At 38.8% G+C, this 24,329-nt stretch overlaps 1 protein-coding gene across 1 annotated transcript in view; it reads right to left on the reverse strand.

Moving 5' to 3' along the window:
* Positions 1-24,329, reverse strand: part of SLC44A5 (solute carrier family 44 member 5) — a 337,526-nt gene that overhangs the window by 84,550 nt on the left and 228,647 nt on the right. Inside the window, exon 4 of the mRNA XM_072834088.1 lies at positions 15,332-15,405. Within this exon, the coding sequence (XP_072690189.1) occupies positions 15,332-15,405 (74 nt within the window). The remainder of the gene's footprint in view (positions 1-15,331; positions 15,406-24,329) is intronic.

Below are 24,329 nucleotides of genomic sequence, written 5' to 3' on the forward strand. Positions count from 1 at the left end.
TTCAAGGTCGGGTTGTTATTTATTTTTAGAATACAGCAAGATTCTAGCAGGAAACACATGTTATACGCACACAAAAACTGTAGGGAGTTCAGGAAATATTTATAAAAGTATAGGTAGGGTTATGGTAAACAAGAGCTGATGCAGAACCCAGAGGCTAGCAACAATTGGGAGCTGTTTTTCACCTCCATGACTAAAGTGGCAAAGGGGCAAGAGTTTACCCAAATCCAGAAAGAGAAGCCAAATGGAAAAAGCTAACTGATAAGACTTGAAGCCTTAGAGAGAGTGGTATAGCTAACCTGAGGGGACTCACCAGCAAGAGAGCCAGAAGAATATTTTGCAAACTCACTCTCCCACCTTCCCATCTATCATTGATACCTCCCACTGGCCAAGCCATACTGCAAGAGCCTGTTGATGTAATCCCTATAAGGTTATAGGCTAGTTTCTTAGGGGACAGAGCAGAGTGAAGAGCAAGTAGAGAAGGAACCCAGAAGAGAGAAAGAAAAATACCCAGCCTGTATTCTTAACAAGTGACCAACCTATCCAAATGTCTCTTCAACAAGACATTTAAGATTTCATTAAAAACAAAAAAGTAAACAGAATAACCAGAGGCATAAGATTTCAGATCCTCTTGTCAGAATTTACTGCCACACAGGGCAGCAAAAGAGCAGAAAGACATACCATCTGAATTTCAGAGTCTGAAATGGGAGGAGTGGGGGTAGGAAGTAAAAGAGGAAAAATGCATACTTTTAAGAAAGATTTGTCAAAAAAATAGACAAAGAATTGAAAGAAAATGGAAAAACCACCAAATATCCAAGAAAATAACCTTTTCACATCTTTGTTGTTTTCTTTATGAGCAAGACTGACTCTGTGCTGCTTCCTTTACTTTTTCTAGTTATTCTAGACAACGTTGGTCTGTCACTATTCATAACCTGTTTAAGGTTTTTATTCATATTGGAAAATGGATTTTTTAAGGTAAAGAAGTAGTTGGAAATGAGGACAGAAACTTATTCATTCTTTTCTTCATTCATTCTATAAATATTTTTGAATGTCTACTATGTGTCAGCACTATGCTAGACCCCAGGTAGATAAGGGCCCTTGTTCTTCCAGAGCCTAGAGTCTAAGGGGGGGGGGGGGATATCTTGATGAATAAATTGCACAAACAAACATGAAATTTCAATTCTGATAAGCATTGCAAAAGGGGTAAAAATGATACAGAGAGGGATTCACAGACGTCAATGACCAAATGAGAGAGGCCAGGGAGGAGGTCTGTGAAGAAGTAATGCAGGAGCTGAGACCAAAGGAAAAAAAAAAAAAAAATGAATGGAGGGACAAGACAATGAGGCTTCCATCAAATGGACACATGGACAAAGGCCTCGTGAGGGGTGGGGCATGATGGGTTCTGGGAAGGAAAAGGAAAGCAGTGTGGATACATAGGCTGACTCATGGTTCCAGATGCAGAGAGACAGATTCTTATTCTCTATAACGAACTACAGAGAGATGGTTTTAGCATAACACGGTTGTCGGTGCCAGCATACAATCCACAGCAGAGGCTCTGTTCTCTTCCTCTTCAAATTTTCCTAGAAAAACTCAAGGTCACCACATATTTGGTGTTACTCATCTTGGTGTTTCCTTGCTTAATTGTAGTTCCATAATTGGCAACATCCCCTTACTTTATATGAAGAGCTCTCATCATTCTGGAAAACTGACGTAATTTATTACATCTAAAAATGCTACATGCAATATTAATGGATATTTACTAATAAGTACATCTCTTTTAAAAGATCCATCAAATCATTTGAAGTCTTCCTGGCCAAAAAAAAAATCCCAAAGAATGAGATACTGTCTGACATTTTATTTACTCTATAGGACAAGCACTAACTGAAGGGGGGAAAAAAACAAGCCTATATTAATAGGTATCTGTTGGCATAAAAATGTGTCCCTGTCTTTAGTGGGTACTTAGAGGTTACTTTTGCAAACAACCACTGAATGTAAACAATGACACTGCAGTGAACACATACTCAGTCTCACAGGGTTAAGACTGAAGCTATTAGATTATTCATGGTTTTTGGTTGCAAAAGAATACCCAATTTCCACTGACTTCTCTGGCGCTTGCTGTTTTAAGCCCAACTCTGTGTAAGTGAATTTAGGAGGAGAAGAGGAGAGAGAGAGAGAGAGAGAGAGAAAAGCTTTAGGAGAATATCATGGGGTTCTGGTCTGCACCCTCCTTTAGTAACCTTTATTACTTAAAGAATCCTTATCTTCTTCATTAAATAGAGTCAGTGTAGTATGGTGGTTAAGAGCATAGCCTCTAGAATTAAAGTGTCTAGGTTGCATTGGTGAATAAAACTAAATGACATCAACACAAATCTAGATCAATTATCTATTCCCCTTAATTTTCTGTTTTGGAAGTAACTTTAAAAGACCACTTTAAGCAAAGCTGGTATATTCGTGTGTGTGTGTGTGTGTGTGTGTGTGTGTGTGTGTGTAAGTAAGAGAAAGAAAAGTTATTTGTAAAACACTCCTATTTGGGTCATTCATAGCAGATAAGCAAAGACTGGTAAGAGATGGGTAAAAAAAAAAAAAAAAAAACTTTGGGCAAATTATCCTTTCGCTCCTATCAAGGAAATGTAGATTACTGAAGTACCAGGAGCAAGCATTATTATCTAGTATTATCTCGCATTTTCAACATTTGCAAAGCATGTTCCTGTTGTGCTCTAGGGTTGAGTCAGAAGTTGCAGCCATTAAAAAGCCCTCTGTCAAGGAGAAAATGTGATTAGACCAACTGCTTGCACTGACACTTAAAAATTAACTGCAAATCTGTTTGGGGCAGCTAAGGCATTCCCTAAACACTTGCTAGTTGGGAATGTTGGCTTTCAAATCATTATTTTGTATCCCTTAAAGGTACATTTTAACTGTTTTAATATGTGGGAAACAGGCCTGCCAAATTGTGCTTATGGCTTTTTAACACAAGCAATTTACAAATGCAATGAAGCAGATAATAGGACACATGATACCGAATTTGAAAATCTGTGTTGATGACACTTCTGCTGTAGAAACATTTTTGGAAGCAGCCCCACATCCAGTTGCCTGGATAAGAAAAATGTTGTTTATCATTTCACAGGTGGCCTCTTCTACCCAATGGCGAGCTTAGGGTCATGTCCTTGAGTACAAATCAGTCTCTCTCGTGCTAACAATATTCTACGTAAAAAGATCTGGAATACATGCAATCAGCAAAATATAACAAACAGAAAAAAAAAATCTCATTCAACACTAAAAAATTCTGTTCAAGCAACAGTTAAAACTAAGGGCTATCTTTCTTAAAATGAAGACTTCCAAAACAAGAGGAAGCATAGGTATCTAATTTATAAATGCTTCTATATTTGTAAGGAATGAAAAGGTGACATTTAATATTGGGTTTGGTTAATTTAAATATAATAAGTTTTTCATTAAGAAAAGCTTACTTGATTCTGGGGAAAAGTATGGGGAGGACCCTAAGCTCGCCTTGTTCCACGGATATTACTAGATAATATCCACATCAGTGTAAACACCCAGAAAACAACCCAAAGATTGGAAGAATAGACTCTCCATAGCTACATACAGAGAAAAGCCCCCCCCTCCCCAGAGCGTAGGGAGGGTGGAAATGCAGTCAGGAGCTAAAAGACCCACAGGACTGTCCATGGGAGAGAAGGATGTCACAGGCACAGGGAGGGGAGAGAAACAGAACCTTGCACACCAGGCTCCTGGAATACAGATACCCATAATATTTGGCTTTGAAAACCAAAGGGGACTAACTTTGGAAGTCCTAATAAACATGGGGCTTAACATCTGGAACTTTAAAATCAGCAGCTTGGCTCTAGGAGAGCTGGAGGGCCACAAAACACAGAGTCCCCACCCTTAAAGAGATAGCACAAATAACAGCCCCACTGAGACAACATAGTAGCAGTTTTTTTTAAATTTTTAAGTAATGTTTACACCCAACATGGGATTTGAAAAATCCCTGAGCCAGAGCCAGGTGCCCCTAGAAGCAGCACTTTTTTAAAAAATGCCTGGGATATAGGGGGTGGACATGTATTTGCTACTCTCAGACCCTGTGGGCAGGAATCCTTGAGAGACTTCGAGAGTGAAAGAGCTGGCAGGTGCCATTTCCTTCCTCCACTCCCTACCTAAATACGCAGACACCTACAGGAACCAGTGCAACCTGAACACTTTCCACCTAGCTTGATACGGTGTGCGTGCTCCCTGTGGGCTTCTGTAGACCTGCCCCCTCCATCCCTATCAGCCTCAGCAGAAATTCTCCCAGGCAGCTGCCGGTGCACTCCGAAGTGGACCAGTGAGGACACTGCTGCCACCACACGCACGCCCACACATTCCCCCATGCACCTGTGCTTTCCAACATACCCTTGGCCGGAGAATACCTAAGGCAGTGCCACAAGCCTGGCACAGTCCTAACAGGGACCAGTACAACTCCGAAGTGACTCCTAACCCAGGAAGAGGGAAAGATAACCACGTGCACCAGACTGACTGGAACCCCAGTAAGGTGCTGGGGGCAGACATCTGATCTGACTGCAGCCCTACCCACCAATAAAAACTGCTCAGAGGACAACACAAGGAAAGCACACTGAAGTTGGGTGCCACCTTAGCTCTGGCAAACAGCTGGTCTGACTCAACTCAGGCACAAGGTGATCCCAGAATGGCCTATTAACCACACAGGTACTAAATGCTGCTCACAACAAAGAGACACTGCAGACAAGTCACATAAAGGTAAATGCAGCTCAGCTACAATAGAAGAGTGTATGCAACACACATAGGAGACAACCCTGAAGCACCAGGTTCTGGTGAACAGGGAACATCACACTGCAAGGGACTACAGAACCTCTTCTTCAAAAGCCCATGGCTTTCAAGAGCATGAAACATAGCTGACTTTCTAATACCTAGAAAGAGGCACAGAGTTACATAAAATGAGGAGTAGAATCTGTCCAAACAAAACAGCAGGACAAAATCACAACCAGAGAGCTAAATGTAAGGAGATAGTTAGTCTATATGTCTGATAAAGAATTTAAAATAAGGGTCACAAAAATACTCAGTGGACTTAAGAGTGGAGGACCTCAATGAGACCCTCAACTCAGACAGAAAACAAAGAATCAATCAGATGAAGAAACAATAGCCAAAATTAAAAATACACCAGATAGAATAAATAGTAGACTAGAGAAAACAGAGAAATGGATCAGTGACCTGGAGGACAGAGTAATGGAAAGCAATCTGACTGAACAGAAGAGAAAGAGAAAAAAAATACAAAATGAAAATAGACTAGGGAACCTCAGTGACACCATCAAGCATAATAAGATTCACATTATATGGATCCCAGAAAGAGGAGAGAGAAAAGGGGGCAGAAAATTTGAGGAAATAGGTGAAAACTTCCCAAATCTGGGGAAGGAAGCAGAAATCCAGATCCAAGAGGCACAGAGAAGCCTCAACAAAATCAACCCAAGGAGGTCCACACCAGGACACATAATTAAAGGCAAAAAAAAAGAAAAAGTGATAAGGAATCTCAAAGGTTGCAAGAGGGAAAGAAAAAGGACAATTATACATTAGGGGAACCCTGGAAGTCTATCAGTCTCCCTCTACTTCTGTCTCTGCCTCTCTCTCTCTACCTCAAATAAACAAATAAAGCTAGAAAAAGAAAAACAAAGCCCAAAACCAGAAGGAAATAAGATTACATAAGAAATAAACAAAATATAAACTAAAAAAATAGAACAGATCAGTGACACCAGGAACTGGTTCTTTGAAAAGATCAACAAAATGGATAAACCTTTACCCAGACTCACCCAAAGAGAGGGAGGGAGGGAGGGAGAGAAAGACAGAGGGCTTAAACATAATCAGAAGAGAAATAACCAATACCATAGAAACACAAAGGATTATAAGAAAATGTTATGAAAAAATATATACAAATTGGACAACCTAGAAGACATGGATAAATTCCTAGAAACCTATAACCTCTAAAGCTGAATGAGGAAGAAATAGAAAATCTGAATAGACTGATTACCAGCAATGAAATCAAATCAGTAATCAAAAAACTCCTAATAAACAAAGGTCCTAGACCAGATGTCTTCATGGGTGAATTCTACCAAACAGCTAAAGAAGAGGCAATACTTAATCTTCTCAAACTATTCCAAAAAACAGAAGAGGAAAGAAAGCTTCCAAATTCATTCTATGAGACCAGATTTACCCTGATACAAAGCCAGATAAAGATACTACAAAGAGAACTACCAGCTAGTCTTTCTGAGGAACATAGATGCAAAATCCTCAACAAAACATTAGCAAACCAAATCCAACAATACATTTAAAAAAATCATTCACCATGACCAAAGAGGATTTGTTCCTGGGATACAGCGTAGTTCATTATTTGCAGATCAGTCAATAGGATACACACATCACATCAAGAAAAGATAAAAACCATATGAAAACCATCATTTCAATAGATGCAGAAAAAGCATGTGATACATATAACACCCGTTTATGTAAAAACCTTCAAAGAAGTAGGTTTGGAAGGAGCATACCTCAACATAATAAAGGCCATAACTGAAAAACCCACAGCTAACATCATACTCAATGCTGAAAAACTGAGAGCTTTTCCCCTAAGATCAGGAACAAGACAAGGGTGTCCACCAAGCATTTTTATTCAACAGAGTACTAGAAGTCCATAAATCAGACAAAGAAAAGGCATCCAAAATGATAAGGAAGAAGTAAAACTTTAGAACTGATTAATGAATTCAGTAAGGTCACAGGTTACAAAATCAATATACAAAAATTCATTGTATTTTTATACACAAATAATGAAGTTAAAAGAAATTAAGAAAACAATCCCATTTACAATTGCACCAACAATAATAAAATGCCTAGGAATAAGCTTAGCCAAACAGGTGTAAGACCTGTACTTTGAAAACTATAAAATACTGAGGAAAGACCTTGAGGACAGTAAAAACCAACGGAAAGATATTTCATGCTCATGGATTGGAACAACAGATTGTTAAAATGTCTTTACTACCCTAAACAATTGCAGATTTAATGAAATACCTATAAAACTACCAACAGTAGTTTTTACAGAACTGGAACAAACAATTCTAAAATTTGTATGTAACACAAAAGACCCCTAATACCCAAAGCAATCTTGAAAAAGAACAAAGATGGAGGTTTCACAATCCCAAATTTCAAGATATACTACAAAGTTGTAGCATCAAAACAGTGTGAGACTAGCATGAAAATAAATCATAGATCAATGAAACAGAATAGAGCACCCAGAAATAAACCCATGATCATATAGTCAAATCTTCGACAAAGGAGGCAAGAATATGCAATGAGAAAAGATAATCTCTTCAACAAATAGCTTGGGAAGACTGGTCAGCCATATGCAAAAAAAAACAAAACAAAAAAACAAAAAAAAAAACAAAAAAAAGAAAAAAAAGAAACTGAATCACTTTCTTACACCATACACAAAAATAAAATGGATTAAGGACTTAAATATGAAATCCGAAACTGTAAAAATCCTAGAAGACAGCACAAACACTAATTTCTTTGACATTGGCCATAGCAACATTTTCCTAGATAGGTCTCATAAGGGAAATAAAAGCACAAATAAACTATTAGGACTATACCAAAATAAAATGCTTCTACATAGCAAAGGGGACAGTAACAAAACTAAAAAGCAACCTTTCATTCCTACTGAATGGAAGAAGATATTTGCAGAGGACATATCTAATGATGGGCTAGTCACCAAAATATATAAAGAACTCACACACCTCAAAACAAATAATCCAATTAAAAATTGGGCAGAAGATAGGAACAGACTTTTTGCCAAAGAAGACCTACAGATGGCCAACAGACACATGAAAGGACGCTGAACATTGCTAATCATCAGTAAAAATGCAAATCAAAACCACAATAAGGTATCACTTCACGCCTGTCAGAATGGCTAAAATCAAAAACACAAGAAACAAGTTTCTTGGGCAGGATGTGGAGAGATAGGAATGCTCATGCACTGCTCATGGGAATGCAAACGGCTGCAGTCACTGAGGAAGACAGTACGGAGGTTCGACAAAAACTTAAAAATAGAACTACCATATGATCCAGTAATTCCACTACTGGGTATTTATCCAAAGAATATGAAAACATTAGCTTGGAAAGACATATGCTCCCCTAAGTTTACTGCAGGATCATTTCCAATCGCCACATTATGGAAGCAGCCCAATTGTAATGAATGGATAAAGTGGTACGTACACACACACACACACACACACACACACACAAAACCCCACAAAATGGAATATTACTCAGCCATAAAAAAGATGAGATGCTGCCATTTGCAACATCATGAGCATAAAAAATATATTGCTAAGTAAAGTCGGAGAAAGACAAATTCAGACTCCCTCTGCTCCCAACCCCACGGTGCTAAGACCAACTAACCACCTTCCTCGCAGCCTTCTCGCCCCCAGACATTCCCTGCCTCAACCACTCCCTTCCTCCAAGGTTCTCTGCACCTTGACATATCAGCTGTCTCCTAGAAAACCAGTGTTTGGAGCAATAACATTATTTTTGCTTTATGATTTCCATCACATGTGGAATTTAAGAAAAAGAAAACAAAACCAGACTACCCAAGAAATAGACTTAACTATAAAGAACAAACTGATGGTTACCAGAGGGAAGGTGGGTGGGGGGATGGGTGAAATAAATGAAGCGGATTAAGGGTACACTTATAACGAGCCCTGAGTCATGCACAGAATTGTTGAATCACTACATTGGACTTTTGAAACCAATATAACACTGTATGTTAGCTATACTGGAATTAAAATTTTAAAAAGAAAAACTCTTTTAAAAAAGAAAAAGCTTACTAGAACAATTTTAAAAATAAAGAATTAGAGTTCTTCAAATTTCTTACTTTAGAAATAGTGTTTCTTTGCCAAAACAACATTTCTAAGCTGTGATCTGATAGGAAAGCACATTTTAGTTTCAAAGTAGACTAACATACTGGGATGTCCTGTCAGAGCTGCTGTCCATTACGTTTCCCCTTACCATGAACATTAGGATCATACCCCCAGGATCACAAACTAGAATAGGATGCCTGGTGAGGCATAGCCTATTTTTTAAATTATACTTATTTATTAGTAGGGCAAACTGTTCACTATTTCTGTATATAGACAAAATCAAAGTCACCTTGGGATTATCTTTGTCTTTCAGAAGTTCACTTGAGTGACCTCTCAGTTATAAAAACATGGTTTCTCCTTTTTTCAAATTCCTTGGGATAGGGAAGACCAATTTTCTTCATGAGAAATGGACGAGTACTCAAACTTTTATGAGATTTCAATTTAGGATAGGTAGGATTGACCTGAACTAGGTCTGAAGGCCAAGAGGAATACAAATACCCCAAAAGGAACTTGCCATGAGGGTAGAGCCTGAGCTGGTCCCTAGGCTTAATGCCACAGCCTAAGAGTAGGGGCTGCATTCATTCAGACCCTAGCAGTGCTTTGGGGAGAAATGGCTGAGCACCGCATAAAGACTCAAAAGCTATATATTTGGATCGTATTGTAGGAAGCGACTATAGGAGTAGAAGAATCCTGATGAACACTTGACTAAGAAAGGACACCAAATGGCACCACCAAAATGTTAGATCTCCAGTAGACTACAGGGTCTCGATTTCTACCTCGACACTAGAAGGGAGACTTCGCCCTTCTTGGCAGTTGGGGGTAGTTCAAGTCAGGCAAGAGGAGGATAGGCTGGATTTCCTGAAGCAATGAGTGCAAAAGCATCCATGTGTCCGTGTTACCCCACATACTTTATACCAGAAATGATGAGGTCAAGTTTGACCACATTTGGTTATTAATTAAGCTATTTTCTTTATTCTCTACCTCATTGTATGAAGGATTTATGACTGAATCATGCAAAGTCTCCTCCTTTCTGTACTTGGTACTTCCAAATCTACTGAGAAGTGCCGTTGGATTCATGATGCCCTTCCTTGAATCCTTTGCAACTGATCTATAAATCATTTGCACATCAAGGCCCTTAACTGGTCTTATTTGGCTTGGAGGAATTGGAGAAGGAATCCCAAGCTTCATCAGATTCAAGGGGAAGAGACACAGACCCATACCTCTCAGCAGAAAGAAGGGCAAAGAAGTCCCGGCCATGTGTTAAAACTACCTTAGTCCAGCCTCCGGCCACACATTTTTTACATTCCCACTGCAATCAAATATGTTTATACTCGCCCACGATCCCCGGAAGTCTCATCCAATTAAAGCATCAGGCTCAGGTTCGAAGTCTGGATATCATCACCTGAGTCAGGGCCAGGTGTGAATGGGGCTCTTCAGGCTTGGTTCCACTCCTAAGCGTGATCTTCAGCTAGATCACTGAATTCGTGAGGTAGATCTCCGACTTCCCACATTACTGTCTGCAGCAGCATTGCCAAACTGTCACCGCTATGTAGCAAGGTGCCCTTCCCTCCTGTTTTTAATTGCATTTTTCTCACTCTCCTTCAAACCCTGACAGTTTCCTCAAAATCCACCATGCTTCTGAACATGCCCTGGTTTAAAAATTCCGCTGTTTCAGGTTTTGTGAAGCAACATCCCACTTCCAGGTACAAAATTTTGTTCTGCTTATTTTTATACCTCCAAACCCACTGGCTTGATACAATCATTTTATTTTGCTCATGATTTTGGCAGTCAGAAATTTTGGGAAAGGCTCAGCTGGGGCCCATACAGTCATGTTGACAGGGACTCCAATCACCTGAAACCCTACAGAGTGAACAGTAAACACCATTGATTGCTGGGAATTCAGCTGAGATTGATGATTAGGACCCCTACATATGGCTTCTTCACATGGTCTGGGTCCCTCCTAGCACTGTGAGAGTTCTTGATTTACATTATTTTACTTTTCATTTTAATGTCCCATCACCTCAACTACTAGGGATAATTTTTTCTAAGACTGAAAAGTAAAACCCAAACCAAACTTTGGACCCTAAGTGCTTCATGCGTAAATATTCAACTGGAAATATACTTGAAAAGGATAAAATAAGGCAAATGCCATATGATTTCACTTATCTGTGGAATTTAAGAAACAAACAGGAAAAAATGAAGAGGGAAACCAGAAAGACAGACTCTTAACTATTGAGAAAAAGGATTACTAGAGGAGAGAACAGTGAGGGGATGGATGAAATAGGTGAAGCAGATTAAGAGGAGTACACTTGGGACCCCGGGTGGCTCAGTGGTTGGGCATCTGCCTTCAGTTCAGGGTAGGATCTCGGGTCTGGGGATCAAGTCTCACATCGGGCTCCCTGCAGGGAGCCTGCTTCTCCCTCTGCTTGTGTCTCTGCCTCTCTCTCGGTAGCTCTCATGAATAGGTCAAATCTTAAAAAAAAAAAAAAAAAAAGGCATACTTACGAGCACTGGGTATAGAATTGTTGAATCACTCTAATGTATACCTGAAACTCCTAACACTGTATGTTAACTATACTGGAATTAAAATTCTTTTAAAAAGAGGAAATAAAAATCTATTAAATATTAAAATTATATTATTGCACAAGGATAACAAAGGACAATTTGCATAATAAATATTCCTATTCATTTTTCTAGTTAGTACAATAATTGGATAGCAACCATCAGTGAAGTGGGACAGAAGAGAGCTATTATCATAAACATTAGTTTGATCTTTCAAGGAGATGTGATTACCTTCTACCCAGACTCCACTTTACTCACTTGAACAGAGGTTCTGCTTTTCATTAGCCGAATGTCAAGTGCCTTTGTTGCATCCAAGTGTTACCCTAGCTGGCCATATTCCACATAAAGGGCAAAGAACAGGGTTTTTGTTTTTTTTTTCCTCAGTAGAATTTTTAAGAAACATGGCTCTTTCGTGGTAAAACGTTTTATGAAAAGAAATGAACAAAAGACACACCTTTAGAAGGTCCTGATCTCACAAAATGGCAAAAGATGTCAAACTCCTGTGAACCTTAAAAATAAAACCATCAATTGTCTCACCAGCAAAAATGGGGCTTACCTGGGAACAATGGAGCAAACTACAGCAGAGCTGAGCAAAGGCGATGAACACACCTTTATAGAGCGAAAAAGGAAGCTGGGAGGGCTACCAAAAACAAAAAAGTCCATTGGATTCCCCTGGAATTTGAAGTACAGCGGTTTCTCCTTGGCTGAGTTATGAGTGCCTCTCATTGGCTGGGCTGTTGCTGGGGGAGAGAACTTGCCTTCCTCCCTCGGGCTCCTAAAGTAGCAGCTCAGGTGGTACTGACCTTGTTGAATCCCTATATTGTACACCTGAAACTCATATAACGCCGCATGTTAACTATACTGGAATGAAAATTTGACAATAAAATACAAACATGTATGTTTTTCAATAAATGAAGGAGTAGTGACTTGGGGGTACCTCTCCTCCTGTTGGATTTACCATCAATGGGGAGTGGCAGACGGGAGAGCTCCTCTGCTGGCTTCCCAACTCCACTTTAAACAAGCTTTCCTTTTATTGACTTTCACACTACTCACAACACATCAGTGAAACTGAGTTAGCATCATCTCTCATCAATCAGGTGAGAGTATTTATTTTCTCATATAAAAAAAAAAAGTGTTCACACTCCTGGTAACCCCTGCTAATCATTTTCCTTCACTTTCTTTTAATCCAATGTAGGCCATAACTGAAGAGTTAAGTTTATCTTAGACTAGTTAGGTTATTTGTAGTTCAGGAATGAGGGAAGTGTGTATATATGTACATTTATATACTAAATATATATATATTTTTTAGTAAGTTTTGAGTTGTTCATTTTAATCAGTGATATCAGGATTAATTTGGAAGAATCACTAAATCCAATATTGAACAGTTTTTCATTGAGGAACATTTATCCTCCAGTTTCATTGAGGAACATTTATCTTCCAATTATGTGAATTAAGGTATTTATAAACCGAATCTGGAGATCTTAAAGAGGCCAAGTTCTTATCTTGCTCCGGGGGGGGGGGAATGATGGGGTGCACTCTCATCCCTTTTCTCTACCGTGTCAACAGGAGAGAGAGTGACAGCGGCTTTCCCAGCTCTAGACAAGGACAGAACACGTTTCTCTGTGGATAACAACACACTGACTCTGAGAAATGGAGATCTCATATTTGTTATGCCATGAGATCTCCTGAAAAAAGATTCCAGGCACCATATGACATCCTTATGAAGTTCCTGAGTGCATTCAGACTTTAGTAACCGAAGTGATGGGTTGCCATAGAAACAATATAGCAAATTACAGGTAAAGGCAATTTATTAAAATTCAGAAGTACATTACACAGTGATAGCAAATGAAATGCTGCCCAGAAGTATTATGTACCATTATCAGTGTCCCTGGATATCATTTCATTTCATTCACTCCTCACAGCAGCCCTGCAAAGTAGGTGATGTTTCCCTACTTCACAGATAAGAAAATAGAGGTTAAGAAACTAGCCCAAGTCAAACAAATAATACAAGGAAACCCTACATCAACTTGACTCCAAGTCTTCTTTTACCTGTTCATTGTTGTGAACATACCTACATAGCGAAATAAATTTTCAGCTTTCATGTTGTTTCAACATTCATAAAAAAAATTTATAGGGGATCCCTGGGTGGTTCAGTGGTTTAGTGCCTGCCTTCGGCCCGGGGTGTGATCCTGGAGACCCAGGATCGAGTCCCACATTGGGCTCCCTGCATGGAGCCTGCTTCTCCCTCTGCCTGTGTCTCTGCCTCTCTCTCTCTCTCTCTGTGTGACTATCATAAGTAAAATAATAATAATAATAATAAATAAATAAATAAATAAATAAATAATAAAACCTTTAAAAAAATTTACAATAAGTTATTAACATAGGAAAGGGGGCACCTGGGTGGCTCAGTCAGCTAAGCACCTGCCTTGACTCTGGTCCTGATCTCAGGACCATATTGGGCCTCACATCAGTCTCTCCACTCAACAGGGAGTCTGCGTCTCCCTCCCCCTCTGCCTGCCACTCTGACTACTTGTGCTCTCCCTCTGTCAAATAAATAAATATAATCTTAAAAAAAAAAATCCCACACATCTCCCTTAAAAAAAGTTTCAGTTCCCTGACAAAAAGTAAAAGCAATAAAAAAAATTAGAGACAAGAAAGATGTGTCCCAAATTTAAACTAAAATTCTTTTAGTTGCGTAAAAAAATTTATTATAATTTGCAATTTATAGACTGTGTATTGTGCTACATCTGCCTTCATGTTTAGAAGTTTAAATGCTTTGAAGAAATAGCAAAGGAACCTTCTGGAGATCTCAGAGAACATTATTTAGTTCTATTATTCATTATTTAGAGTTCATTATTTAGTTTAGTTTGTGGTTTATTCTCCTTTATTCTTCTCTCCCTACTTTTCTTCCTGTCTTACTTTTTTTGAGTTCTCCAATTCTGTATAGTTACTGCATGGTATTCCTGAGATGATCTTTTGGAAATTACTTTCAATTGCTCTTCTCAAAATATTTCTGTTATTGGGAGATAAAACTGAAGAACACAGAAGAGCATTTTCCACAGTTCCCAGGTAGGCACAGCCTTCTTTCTGCTTATGCTTTCTGTCCACACTAACTCTAGCCCATTCATTACTGGTACTAGAATTATTGAAGTTTTCTTGGCCCTGCTCTAATAATAATATATCAAAGTTTCCTAAGTCAGCATCTAAGGGACAGGACTTCAGTCTCAGAGGGGAAAAGAGATACATTCACATGCAATTGTGAGACCATTTTATAGAAAATATTTACTATCCTTTGGTAGGTTTTTTTAAAATGTAGATCATTTCTATGTATTTCCTCTTCATTTCCAACTTCATTGAAAAATCTTTAACCTAAAAGTAAATAACAGAATATCTCTTCCTGATAGGCAAAGACAGTAAGACTTCTTAAATGTCAATGAATTATGTGGTAAAATTCTTAATAATTGTTCCAACTTTTTAATGTGCTTATAAAAAGAAAAGTTTATGTATTAACTAATCTAGGCCCTAGTGCATACTAGTAAATAGCACATGAACAAAATTAGCTGCTTAATAGAAGGTCACAAGTAAAAATGATTTTAAAAATCATAAGTTTTTTTCTTATTTACAATCATACATACTTAAGTAATTTGGATTTGCCTTTGAATAAACTACTTTGTGTTTATTATTCTTTAAGTCTGCTACCCAATGAGTACTGGAGGGGCACATCCCCAACAGAAAAGACAATAATCCATAACAAGGCTTTGGGAAGAAAATGGTTAATGTTAAAAATCTGCCATTGACTTAGTTATCCCATTAGCAAATTTTAAATCTCTTCTATACCTGTATTTACTCACCCACAAGTCCTAAAAGGATGTAGGCAATGATGAACAGTATGAAGATGATGCAGCACAGAACATCTGTACAACTCCTAAAGACAAAAAGGAACACAGAATTAAAAGGGATCCAAAATGACATCTTACCTAGTGAACAAATAGAAGAAAGGGGGGAAAAATCATAGTGATATGCCATTTTATATCCAATAATTCTGAAAGGTGTATCAGATGTATTTCTGTAATCACAGACTTTGGTAGCATTAGAATGGTCATAGCGCCATGATTAAAGAAACTCCCTCAGAATTCTTAGTATCTATTCTCTCTTGGTTCTTTATGCATATGATTTTTTTTTTTTTAGAGACTGGAGTCCAGTAACATCAAGCAAATATTTTTTTATTTGAAATTGTAATTTAAGTTTTTTGGTTTTATGATTTTCCTCATTGTGCTTCCTCAATGTATGATATAGTAAAAAAGAAAAAAAGCCATTTTTTTCCATTTCTCCCTCCCTCCATTATCTTTCTACACACACATTTAAAGGGTGCTGTTTATTGCGGCACCTGGGTAGCTCAGTCGGTTAAGCATCTGACTCTTGGTTTCAGCTCAGGTCGTGATCTCAGGATCGTGAGATCGAGCCCAGGCTGGGTGTGAGCCTGCTAATATTCTCTCTTTCCCCCTCTCCCTCTGCACCTTCCCACCTCTCTCCTCTACAAAAAGGAGGGGGGAACTATTTATTAAGTAAAGGACTGACTACATAAGCTTTCTCTGTGGAGTAGACTTGCAACTATACTCACAGTAATATATATATAATGCATTAAAAAATGAAATGGCTCAAAACTGTAACATGACCAGCCATTCTATAAACTAGTTATTGCCAAGCTAAGTTTGGAGAAAAACTGGCTTGTCAGAGGCTCAATAATTTGCTAAGGATCACAACTCAAGCTAAGATCCAGCAAGGACACTCAAGGCATTCACCTGAAGTATCGCCTGGGCCTAATATGATACCTTGTCCAGCTTGTACGTGGCCTGGATGGCCAAAACTGTATCTTAAAAAAAGTAAGAAAAAATACCACCATTCTCTATTTGAAACTTAAGGAAAAATTTATTACTAAAGAGAAAAAGATCAAACTTTTGGAGAGGATTAAAAGTTGCACGTGAGAATTTTCATAGCAAAATCTTCTTTGCTCTTGAGGGCATACAGATATATGCTCTCGTGTTTTAGCGCAGGCTGGTTGATTGAAGTCATAGACTCTTTTTTTGTGATGGCAGCAGGAATAATAATGAATAATAATTGCTCGCTAACAGACACTGTAATAGCTTACGTTGGTAAAGCTCAGCTATACTTCTACTGCTTTCCTGTACCCTGTGAGTTTCTTAAGAATAGGTTTTTAGGGGCAGTAAGGTGAGGTGACTTACTTAAGATCCATGAAAGAGAGGGAGAGAGGGGGTAAAGTACACCAAATATCTAGGTCTCTAATTCCTAACTCTTTCATTTAGCAGTTGTTCTAATATTTCAATTTTCAGTAAAGCCTCACATTAGCCCTATCTAAAAAATTTCACACTCATCCCTATTACTGTTCCGCACAATAGGACATGAGGCTTCCCTAGAGACAGTTAACCATGTTCAGTCCGTAAACTATCATTTGCTTAAATCCAATTTCAACCCCAGGAATTTTAAATTTCATTTGGATTTAAGACTTATGAGAACCATAAGAAGAAGCGAAGGAAACAAGTGCTCTAGTTTTCTTTGGCTGACAATCACAGAGGAGCAAAAACCTGCTTGGAGGTGAGGAGAGTATCTGGTTCACACGCATTCTAACACAGCCTACTCGGCAGGTCCTCATCCTACCAGAGCAGTTGTTAAATTGAGAGCAGTAGTCAAATAGGGAGAAATCTAATACGAAATGCCTGGAGGTAAGGAACTAAAGGAGAGAAAACTAGAACACTGGTGTGCCTTAATTAGAAATCCTGAAGTTGTTAAAGCCCTTGTGTTTAATCAGAACCGCCAAGAAGAGATCGGGTGTGACCAGAAGCACCTGCCAGATTGGCCAGCATCCTGTAATTATACGTCTGTACTATGGTTATACCAATATATTTACATCATATGCAATATACACCAGAATTCCTGTTGATAATCACCTAATGTTATATAGCATCATAATGTTAGACATTGATAACGTTATGTAGCAAGCACAGGGAGCCGGAAACGTATACCAGAACAATGATTCAAAGAAACGTACCAATCTCAAAGGACAAGGCACAAGGAAAGCAGTAGAGTCCAAAAGGAAATTTTTTTTAAACTAAAACCCACAGTCCTCAGCTACCAGCACTGATGAATAGGCTTCAGCTGGAGCCTTGGTTCCATATGGGGTTTTACACCATGGTTTCTTTCGTGTGTGTATGTGTGTGTGTGTGTGTGTGTGTGTGTGTGTGCATGTGTGTGTGTGCGCCAAGGACAGGCTGCAGCACCAGGGACTACTCCAGGCCCACACATCCATCCCCCCAGCAGTCTCTCCCCACAGTGGGATAGCATTTCTCAATAATTCACACATTGAGCTGTTTGGGGGTTATTTATTCTAGGACAAGGGAGGACGATAATGTATTCAAGTCTGCTTTGCTTTTCTGGTACGCTGCTTTGGGGAAATAGAAGACTACACCCCCTGGCCAGACCAGTTAATTTTCTATTATTTAAACACAAAAGAAGGTTGCACAAACTGCAAATCATGAATGGAATGTTCAAGAATCTCAAAAAACATGAGAGGTTTTCTTCTTTTAAATTTTATTTATTCATGAGAGACCCACAGAGAGAGATACAGAGACATAGGTAGAAGGAGGAGACACAGACTCCATGCAGGGAGCCCGACGTGGGACTCGATCCCAGGCCCCAGGGTCACGCCCTGGGCCAAAGGCAGATGCTCAACTGCCGAGCCACGCAGGGGCCCTGAGGTTTTTTTAGATAAAACATTCCTATTTTGAAATTTGTTCCTGGAGTGATTTGAGCTCCTTTTGTTTTGTTGTTGTTGTTGTTGTTGTTGTTGTTGTTGCTATTGTTCTCATGGACCAATCTAAGTAATTTATTTAAGCCCTCTCCTGCCTAAGCAAAGGGATGGACAATCAGTGTACTGGTCACCACTTGATACACATAAGGGAAGTGAGCATAAGGTCCCACATACTTTTCCGGTCTGAGGGCAGAGTCATGGTCCAAACCAGAGCGGTGGTCCTCACTGGGGAGTGGGCCAGATTCTCTTTATTCATCCTCACAGCCAGTCGGAAGTGGATTCATGTGAGTTTCTCCCCAGGGAAAGGGCCTGGCCCTGATGTGGGGACGGGGGGAGGGACCTGGGTCTCTCCTGCTCTCCGTGGTGCAAGCTCGGGAAGAGGTTCAGCATGCTCACTTGCACACCAAGGAGCGCTAGAAGTAGGTGAGAGCCTTCCCCACGTGAGCTGAGCCCTCCTCCTCTTGGTGGCCACCGACCGGGACCACTGTGCCCCCACAGCAACTTAGCGGCCCTGAAACCAGGGATCCAGCTCCCGTTGCCTGTTTTGACCTGGACCTCTCTTTGTTATTTTAGAAATTTCCTCTTAAAAACAGGGGGCAGGGGATCCCTGGGTGGCACAGCGGTTTGGCGCCTGCCTTTGGCCCAGGGCGCAATCCTGGAGACCCGGGATCGAATCCCACATCGGGCTCCCGGTGCATGGAGCCTGCTTCTCCCTCTGCCTGTGTCTCTGCCTCTCTCTCTCTCTGTGACTATCATAAATAAATTAAAAAAAAAAAAACAGGGGGCAGGGTGCCTAAGTGGCACAATGGATTAAGGGTGGGACTCTTGGTCTTTTTTTAATGGCTGAGTAATTATCTAACTATCTATCTACACCTCTTCTTTATCGATTCATCAGTCAAAGGGCATTTGGGCTCTTCCCATAATTTGGTTACTGTTCATAATGCTGCTATAACATCAGGGTGCATGTATGGCTTCAAATCAGTATTTTTGCATCCTTGGGTAAAATACCTAGTAGTGCAATTGCCAGGAAACAGAGTACTTCTTTTTCTAATTATTTGAGGAACCTCCATACTGTTCTCCAGAGTGGTCGCCCCAGTGTGCATCCCACCAACAGTGCAAGAGGGTTCCCCTTTCTTTGCATCCTCGCCAACACCTGTTGTTTCCTGCGTTGTCAATTTTAGCCATTCTGACTAATCCCTGTAGTTTTGATTTGTATTTCCCTGATGATGAGTGATACTGAGCATCTGTTCTTTTTTTTTTTTTTCTTATGTCTGTTGGCCATCTGTAGGTCTCCTTTGGGGAAAAAAAAGAATATAGATTCATGTCTTCTTACCCATTTTTTAACAGGATTATTTGGGTTTTGGGTGTTGAGTTTTATAAGTTCTTTATTGGTTTTGTGTACTAACCCTTTTACCAGATAGGTCATTTGCAAATAACTAACCCATTCTGTAGGCTGCCTTTTTGTTTTGTTGATTGTTTCCTTCACTGTACAAAAGCTTTTTAACTTGATGAAGTTCCAATAGTTCATTTTTGCTTTTGTTTCTCTTGCCTCAAGAGACATGTCTAGTAAGAAGTTGCTATGGCCGATGTCAAAGAGGTTGCTGCCTGTGTTCTCCTCTAGGATTTTGATAGTTTCTTGTCTCTCATTTAGGTCTTTCATGATTTTGAATTTATTGTTGTGTCTGGTATAAGAAACTGGTCCAGGTTCATTCTTCTGCATGCGGCTGTCCAGTTTTCCCAATACCATTTGTTGAAGAGACTTTTTTTCTTTCTTTCATTGGATGTTCTTTCCTGCTTTGTCAAAGATTAGTTGACCACATAGCTGTGGGTCCATTTCTCGGTTCTCCACTCTGTTCCGTTGATCTATGTGTCTGTTTCTGTGCCAGGACCACACTGTCTTGATCACTATCGCTTTGTAATCTAGTTTGAAGTCCAGAATCCTGATGCCTTCAGTTTTGCTTTTCTTTTTCAAGATTGCTCTGGCTATTCAGGGTCTTTTCTGGTTTCACACAAATTTTAGGATTATTTGTTATAGGTTCTGTGAAAATCACTGATGGTATTTTGCTAGGGATTGCATTAAATGTGTAGATGTCTTTAGGTAGTATAGACAATCTAACAATATTTGTTCTTCCAATCCATGAGCATGGGATGGTGTTCCATTTCTTTGTCTCATCTTTAATATCTTTCATCAGTGTTTTGTACTTTGTAGAGTACAGATCTTCTACCTCTTTGGTTGGATTTATCCCTAAGTATCTTATGGTTTTTAGTGCAATTATAAGTGGGATCAATTCCTTGATTTCTCTTTCTGTTGTTTCATTATTATATAGAAATGCAACAGACTTCTGTATGTTGATTTTGTATCCTGAAACTTTACTAAATTTGTGTTATCAGTTCTAGCAATTTTTTGGTGGAGTCTTTTGGGTTTTCTACATAGTTTCCTGTCATCTGTAAAGAGTGAAAGTACGACTTCTTCCTTGCTGATTTGGATGCCCTTTATTTCTTTTTGTTGTCTGATTGCTAAGTCTAGGACTTGCAGGACAATGTTATTTATAGTGGTGAGAGTGGACATCTTGTCTTGTTCTTGACCTTAGGGAAAATGTTCTCAGTTTTTCCAGTGAGGATGATATTAGCTGTGGGTTTTTTTTTATATGGCCTTTATAATGTTGAGGTACATTCCCTTTATCCCTACTTTGCTCAGGGGTTTTACCAAGAGTGGATGTTGTACTTTGTCAAATGCTTTTCCTGCATCTATTGAAAAAAATCATATAGTTCTTATCCCTTCTTTTATTAAGGTGGTGTATCATGTTGGCTGATTTATAAATATTGAACCACCTTGCAGCCCAGGAATAAATCCCACTTGATTGTGGTGATGATTCTTTTAATATACTGTTGGATTCCATTTGCTAGTATTTTGTTGAGAGTTTTGTATCCATGTTCACCAGGGATATTGGCCACTAGTTCTCTCTTTTAATGGAAACTTTGCCTGGTTTGGGGATCAATGTATGCTGGCCTCATAGAATGAGTTTGGAAGTTTTCCTTCCATTTCTATTTTTTGGAAGAGTTTCAGAAGAATAAGTATTAACCTTTCTTTAAATGTCTCAGAGACTTCCCCTGGGAAGCCATCTGGCCCTGGACTCTTTTCTGTTGGGAGATTTTTGATTCAACTTCTTTGCTGGTTATAGGTCTGTCCTAGTTTTCCATTTCTTACTGTGTGGATCTCCAACCCAATTATGAAATCCCATTCTTCATATGATAGCATTATCTTCCTTTTTTAGGGCTGCATAATACTCCATTGTAGGTATATACCACATTTTTAATCTGCTCATTTGCAAGGATGTTTCAGTTGTTTATACATACTAGCTATTGTGGATAATACTGCAATGAACATGAGAGTGCAGATACCTCTTTGTGATCCTGATTTCAATTATTTTGAATGAACATGGATGAACTTGGAAGACATTGTGCTAAGTGAAATAAGCTAATCACAAAAGGACAAGTATTGCATGATTCCACTTATATGAGATATCTAAAGTAGCCAAACTCATAGAAACAGTAAGTAGAATTATGATTACCAGGGGCTAGAGGGAGAAGCAAATGGGGACCTGCTATTTAATAGGTATAAATTTCAATTACACAAGATGAATAAGTTATAGAGTTCTGTGGTACAACATTGGGCCTATATTAAACAATACTGTACTGAGCACATAAAAATTTGTTAAGGGGGTTGATTTCAGGTTAAGTGTTTTTATCATAAAAAATATAATATGGAAAACATGATAAGCATTGCTAGGCTACAATACACAGGAATTTACTTGTTCAGTGATATATGTTATTTGAATTAAAAATTGTGCTATGAATAAGCTGAATATGGGTATTACATAAGTGAACATAAATGTAAAAAAATAATTAAATGTAATTTTTTTTTTTTTGAGACAGAGAGAGAGAAAAAAAGAGAGCACACATGAGCAGGGATGGAGGTAGAGGGAGAGGAAGAGAGAATTTTTAGCAGGCTCCATGCCTAGCACAGAATCCCATGTGGGGCTAAATATCATGTCCCTGAGGTCACGACCTGAGCTGAAATCAAGAGTCAGATGCTTAACCAACTAAGCTACCTAGGTGCCCCTAAATGTAAACTTTTTTTAAATTAAAATCCCACCCTTCAAATCAGTTCAAATATCACCTCCTTAATGAAGTTTTCAACTGGAATAGATCTCTTTAACCTTTGTAGAGTTTTGTTTGTATATTGTCAAGGCAACGTACCTTCCATTTATTATAACCTAGAACAGGGAGTTAGACTAAGTCAAATCTAGCCTACTGCCTGTTTTATATAACTTGTGAATTAAGAATGGTCTTTATATTTTGAATGGTTAAAAAACAAAAAAATAATATTTTGTGTCATACAAATTACACAAAATTCAAATATCAGTTTCCATAAATAAAGATTTTTAGAAAATAGCCATACTCATTTTTATATATAGATAAAGATACATCTATACCTACATATATAATCTAAGGCTACTTTTGTGCTACAGTGGCTGAATGGAGTAGCTGCAGTAGAAACCATCTGGCCTGTAAAACCTAAAATATTTACTACCTGGACTTTTATAGAAACTTTGACCTAGACTGTGAAGTCCTCTATGGCAGCATTTGGTATGGGGCTTTTCACACTACAGACATAGAAGCCCATGAATGATCAGCAAGACACATCTCTTTTACTGCTGACAGGCTAAAGTAACATAAGCAGACTCTCATGAAATAAAAAGTACTGTGGTTCAAACTTCAGGGTTTTGTGGGAGGAGGAGACCTATATAGTGAATATGTGTTTAGGGATTCAATTTTTTTGCCAAGCTTAAGTTTATCAACTGGACATACTGTCTCCAGTAAAATAAATCAATCTCTCTCTCTCTCCCTTTCTCTTTCCCTCTCCTCTCCTCCTCCATATAATCCATGAGATTAAATTAGGAAGTAATAAGAGAGTTTTGTTTGTGAAATGCATATTTCAGTTCCACACTCGTCCTTATCCTCCAACAACTGTCGTTCTGCTTCCCTTTCAGAGAGAATTTTGTCCCTTCATTCAAACACTGATTCATTTACTGGTTTTCTTTCTTTGTAGCAGGTGAAATTCCAATGATATCAACCATTCTGAAAGGTCATTAATATCAAGCATTAGAGCGAGAATGAAAGTCCTAAAAGTCATTATTCTCTGACAGATCATCCATTTGTGTTTAATGAGTCAGTTTAGGGACTGTCCACTGCCTGTAATTCTAGCTGCATGATCACCTCCCATTCTTAAGTTCTTGGTGTCACCTAGATACATCTATCTACAGCATGGCTGCATTTATAACCCATAGTTTAGAAGCATTGCTCCTCTGTGGTTCTGCTGGCACCTGCACGATGCCATTAAAGTCATCTGTTACCACTCAGATTCTTACTGCAGAAGTCTATTCCGGGAAACAGAATGACTTTCATTTCCCAGAGGCTTTATTATGGACAATGCACTTGGGGGGGCACCCTCTAAGCTTCACTGAGATACACTTGGCAACATACAGAGTATGGCTTGAATTGGACAGACCATCTGAACTGATGCCAACAAGTCAGTAAACTCAAAATTTGAGCTATTTCAGGGTAAAGTTTTATCTAAGTTAAATATATTTTACCTTTATTCCTCTACTCTTGACTATTAGTGGAGAATTTGGTAATTTTGTGAGAGACACATTCTCTATGAGCTTGTGTTTGAGGGGATTAATTATATCCTTTCTGCTTGCCCCCAGTTTCTCTTCTCCCTCCCAGACACCTTGTCTCAAAATTCTCTATTGTCTGTGTTATGTGTGCGAAAGTTGAGATTTCAGAAATAAATTATGCTTACCATTTATATAAGGATAACAAGAGGTTAAAAGAGTATCTTGAAGAATTCCACTATTCTGGAATCAGAAACTTAACAAGAAGCTACAAATAAGTTTTTAATGACATGAACTTGTTTTTTCAGGTGTTCCATTTTAATGCAAGTTTTTCGAATCAAAAAA

This window comes from Canis lupus, chromosome 8 (assembly GCF_048164855.1).
Source record: "Canis lupus baileyi chromosome 8, mCanLup2.hap1, whole genome shotgun sequence".
Taxonomy (NCBI): domain Eukaryota; kingdom Metazoa; phylum Chordata; class Mammalia; order Carnivora; family Canidae; genus Canis; species Canis lupus.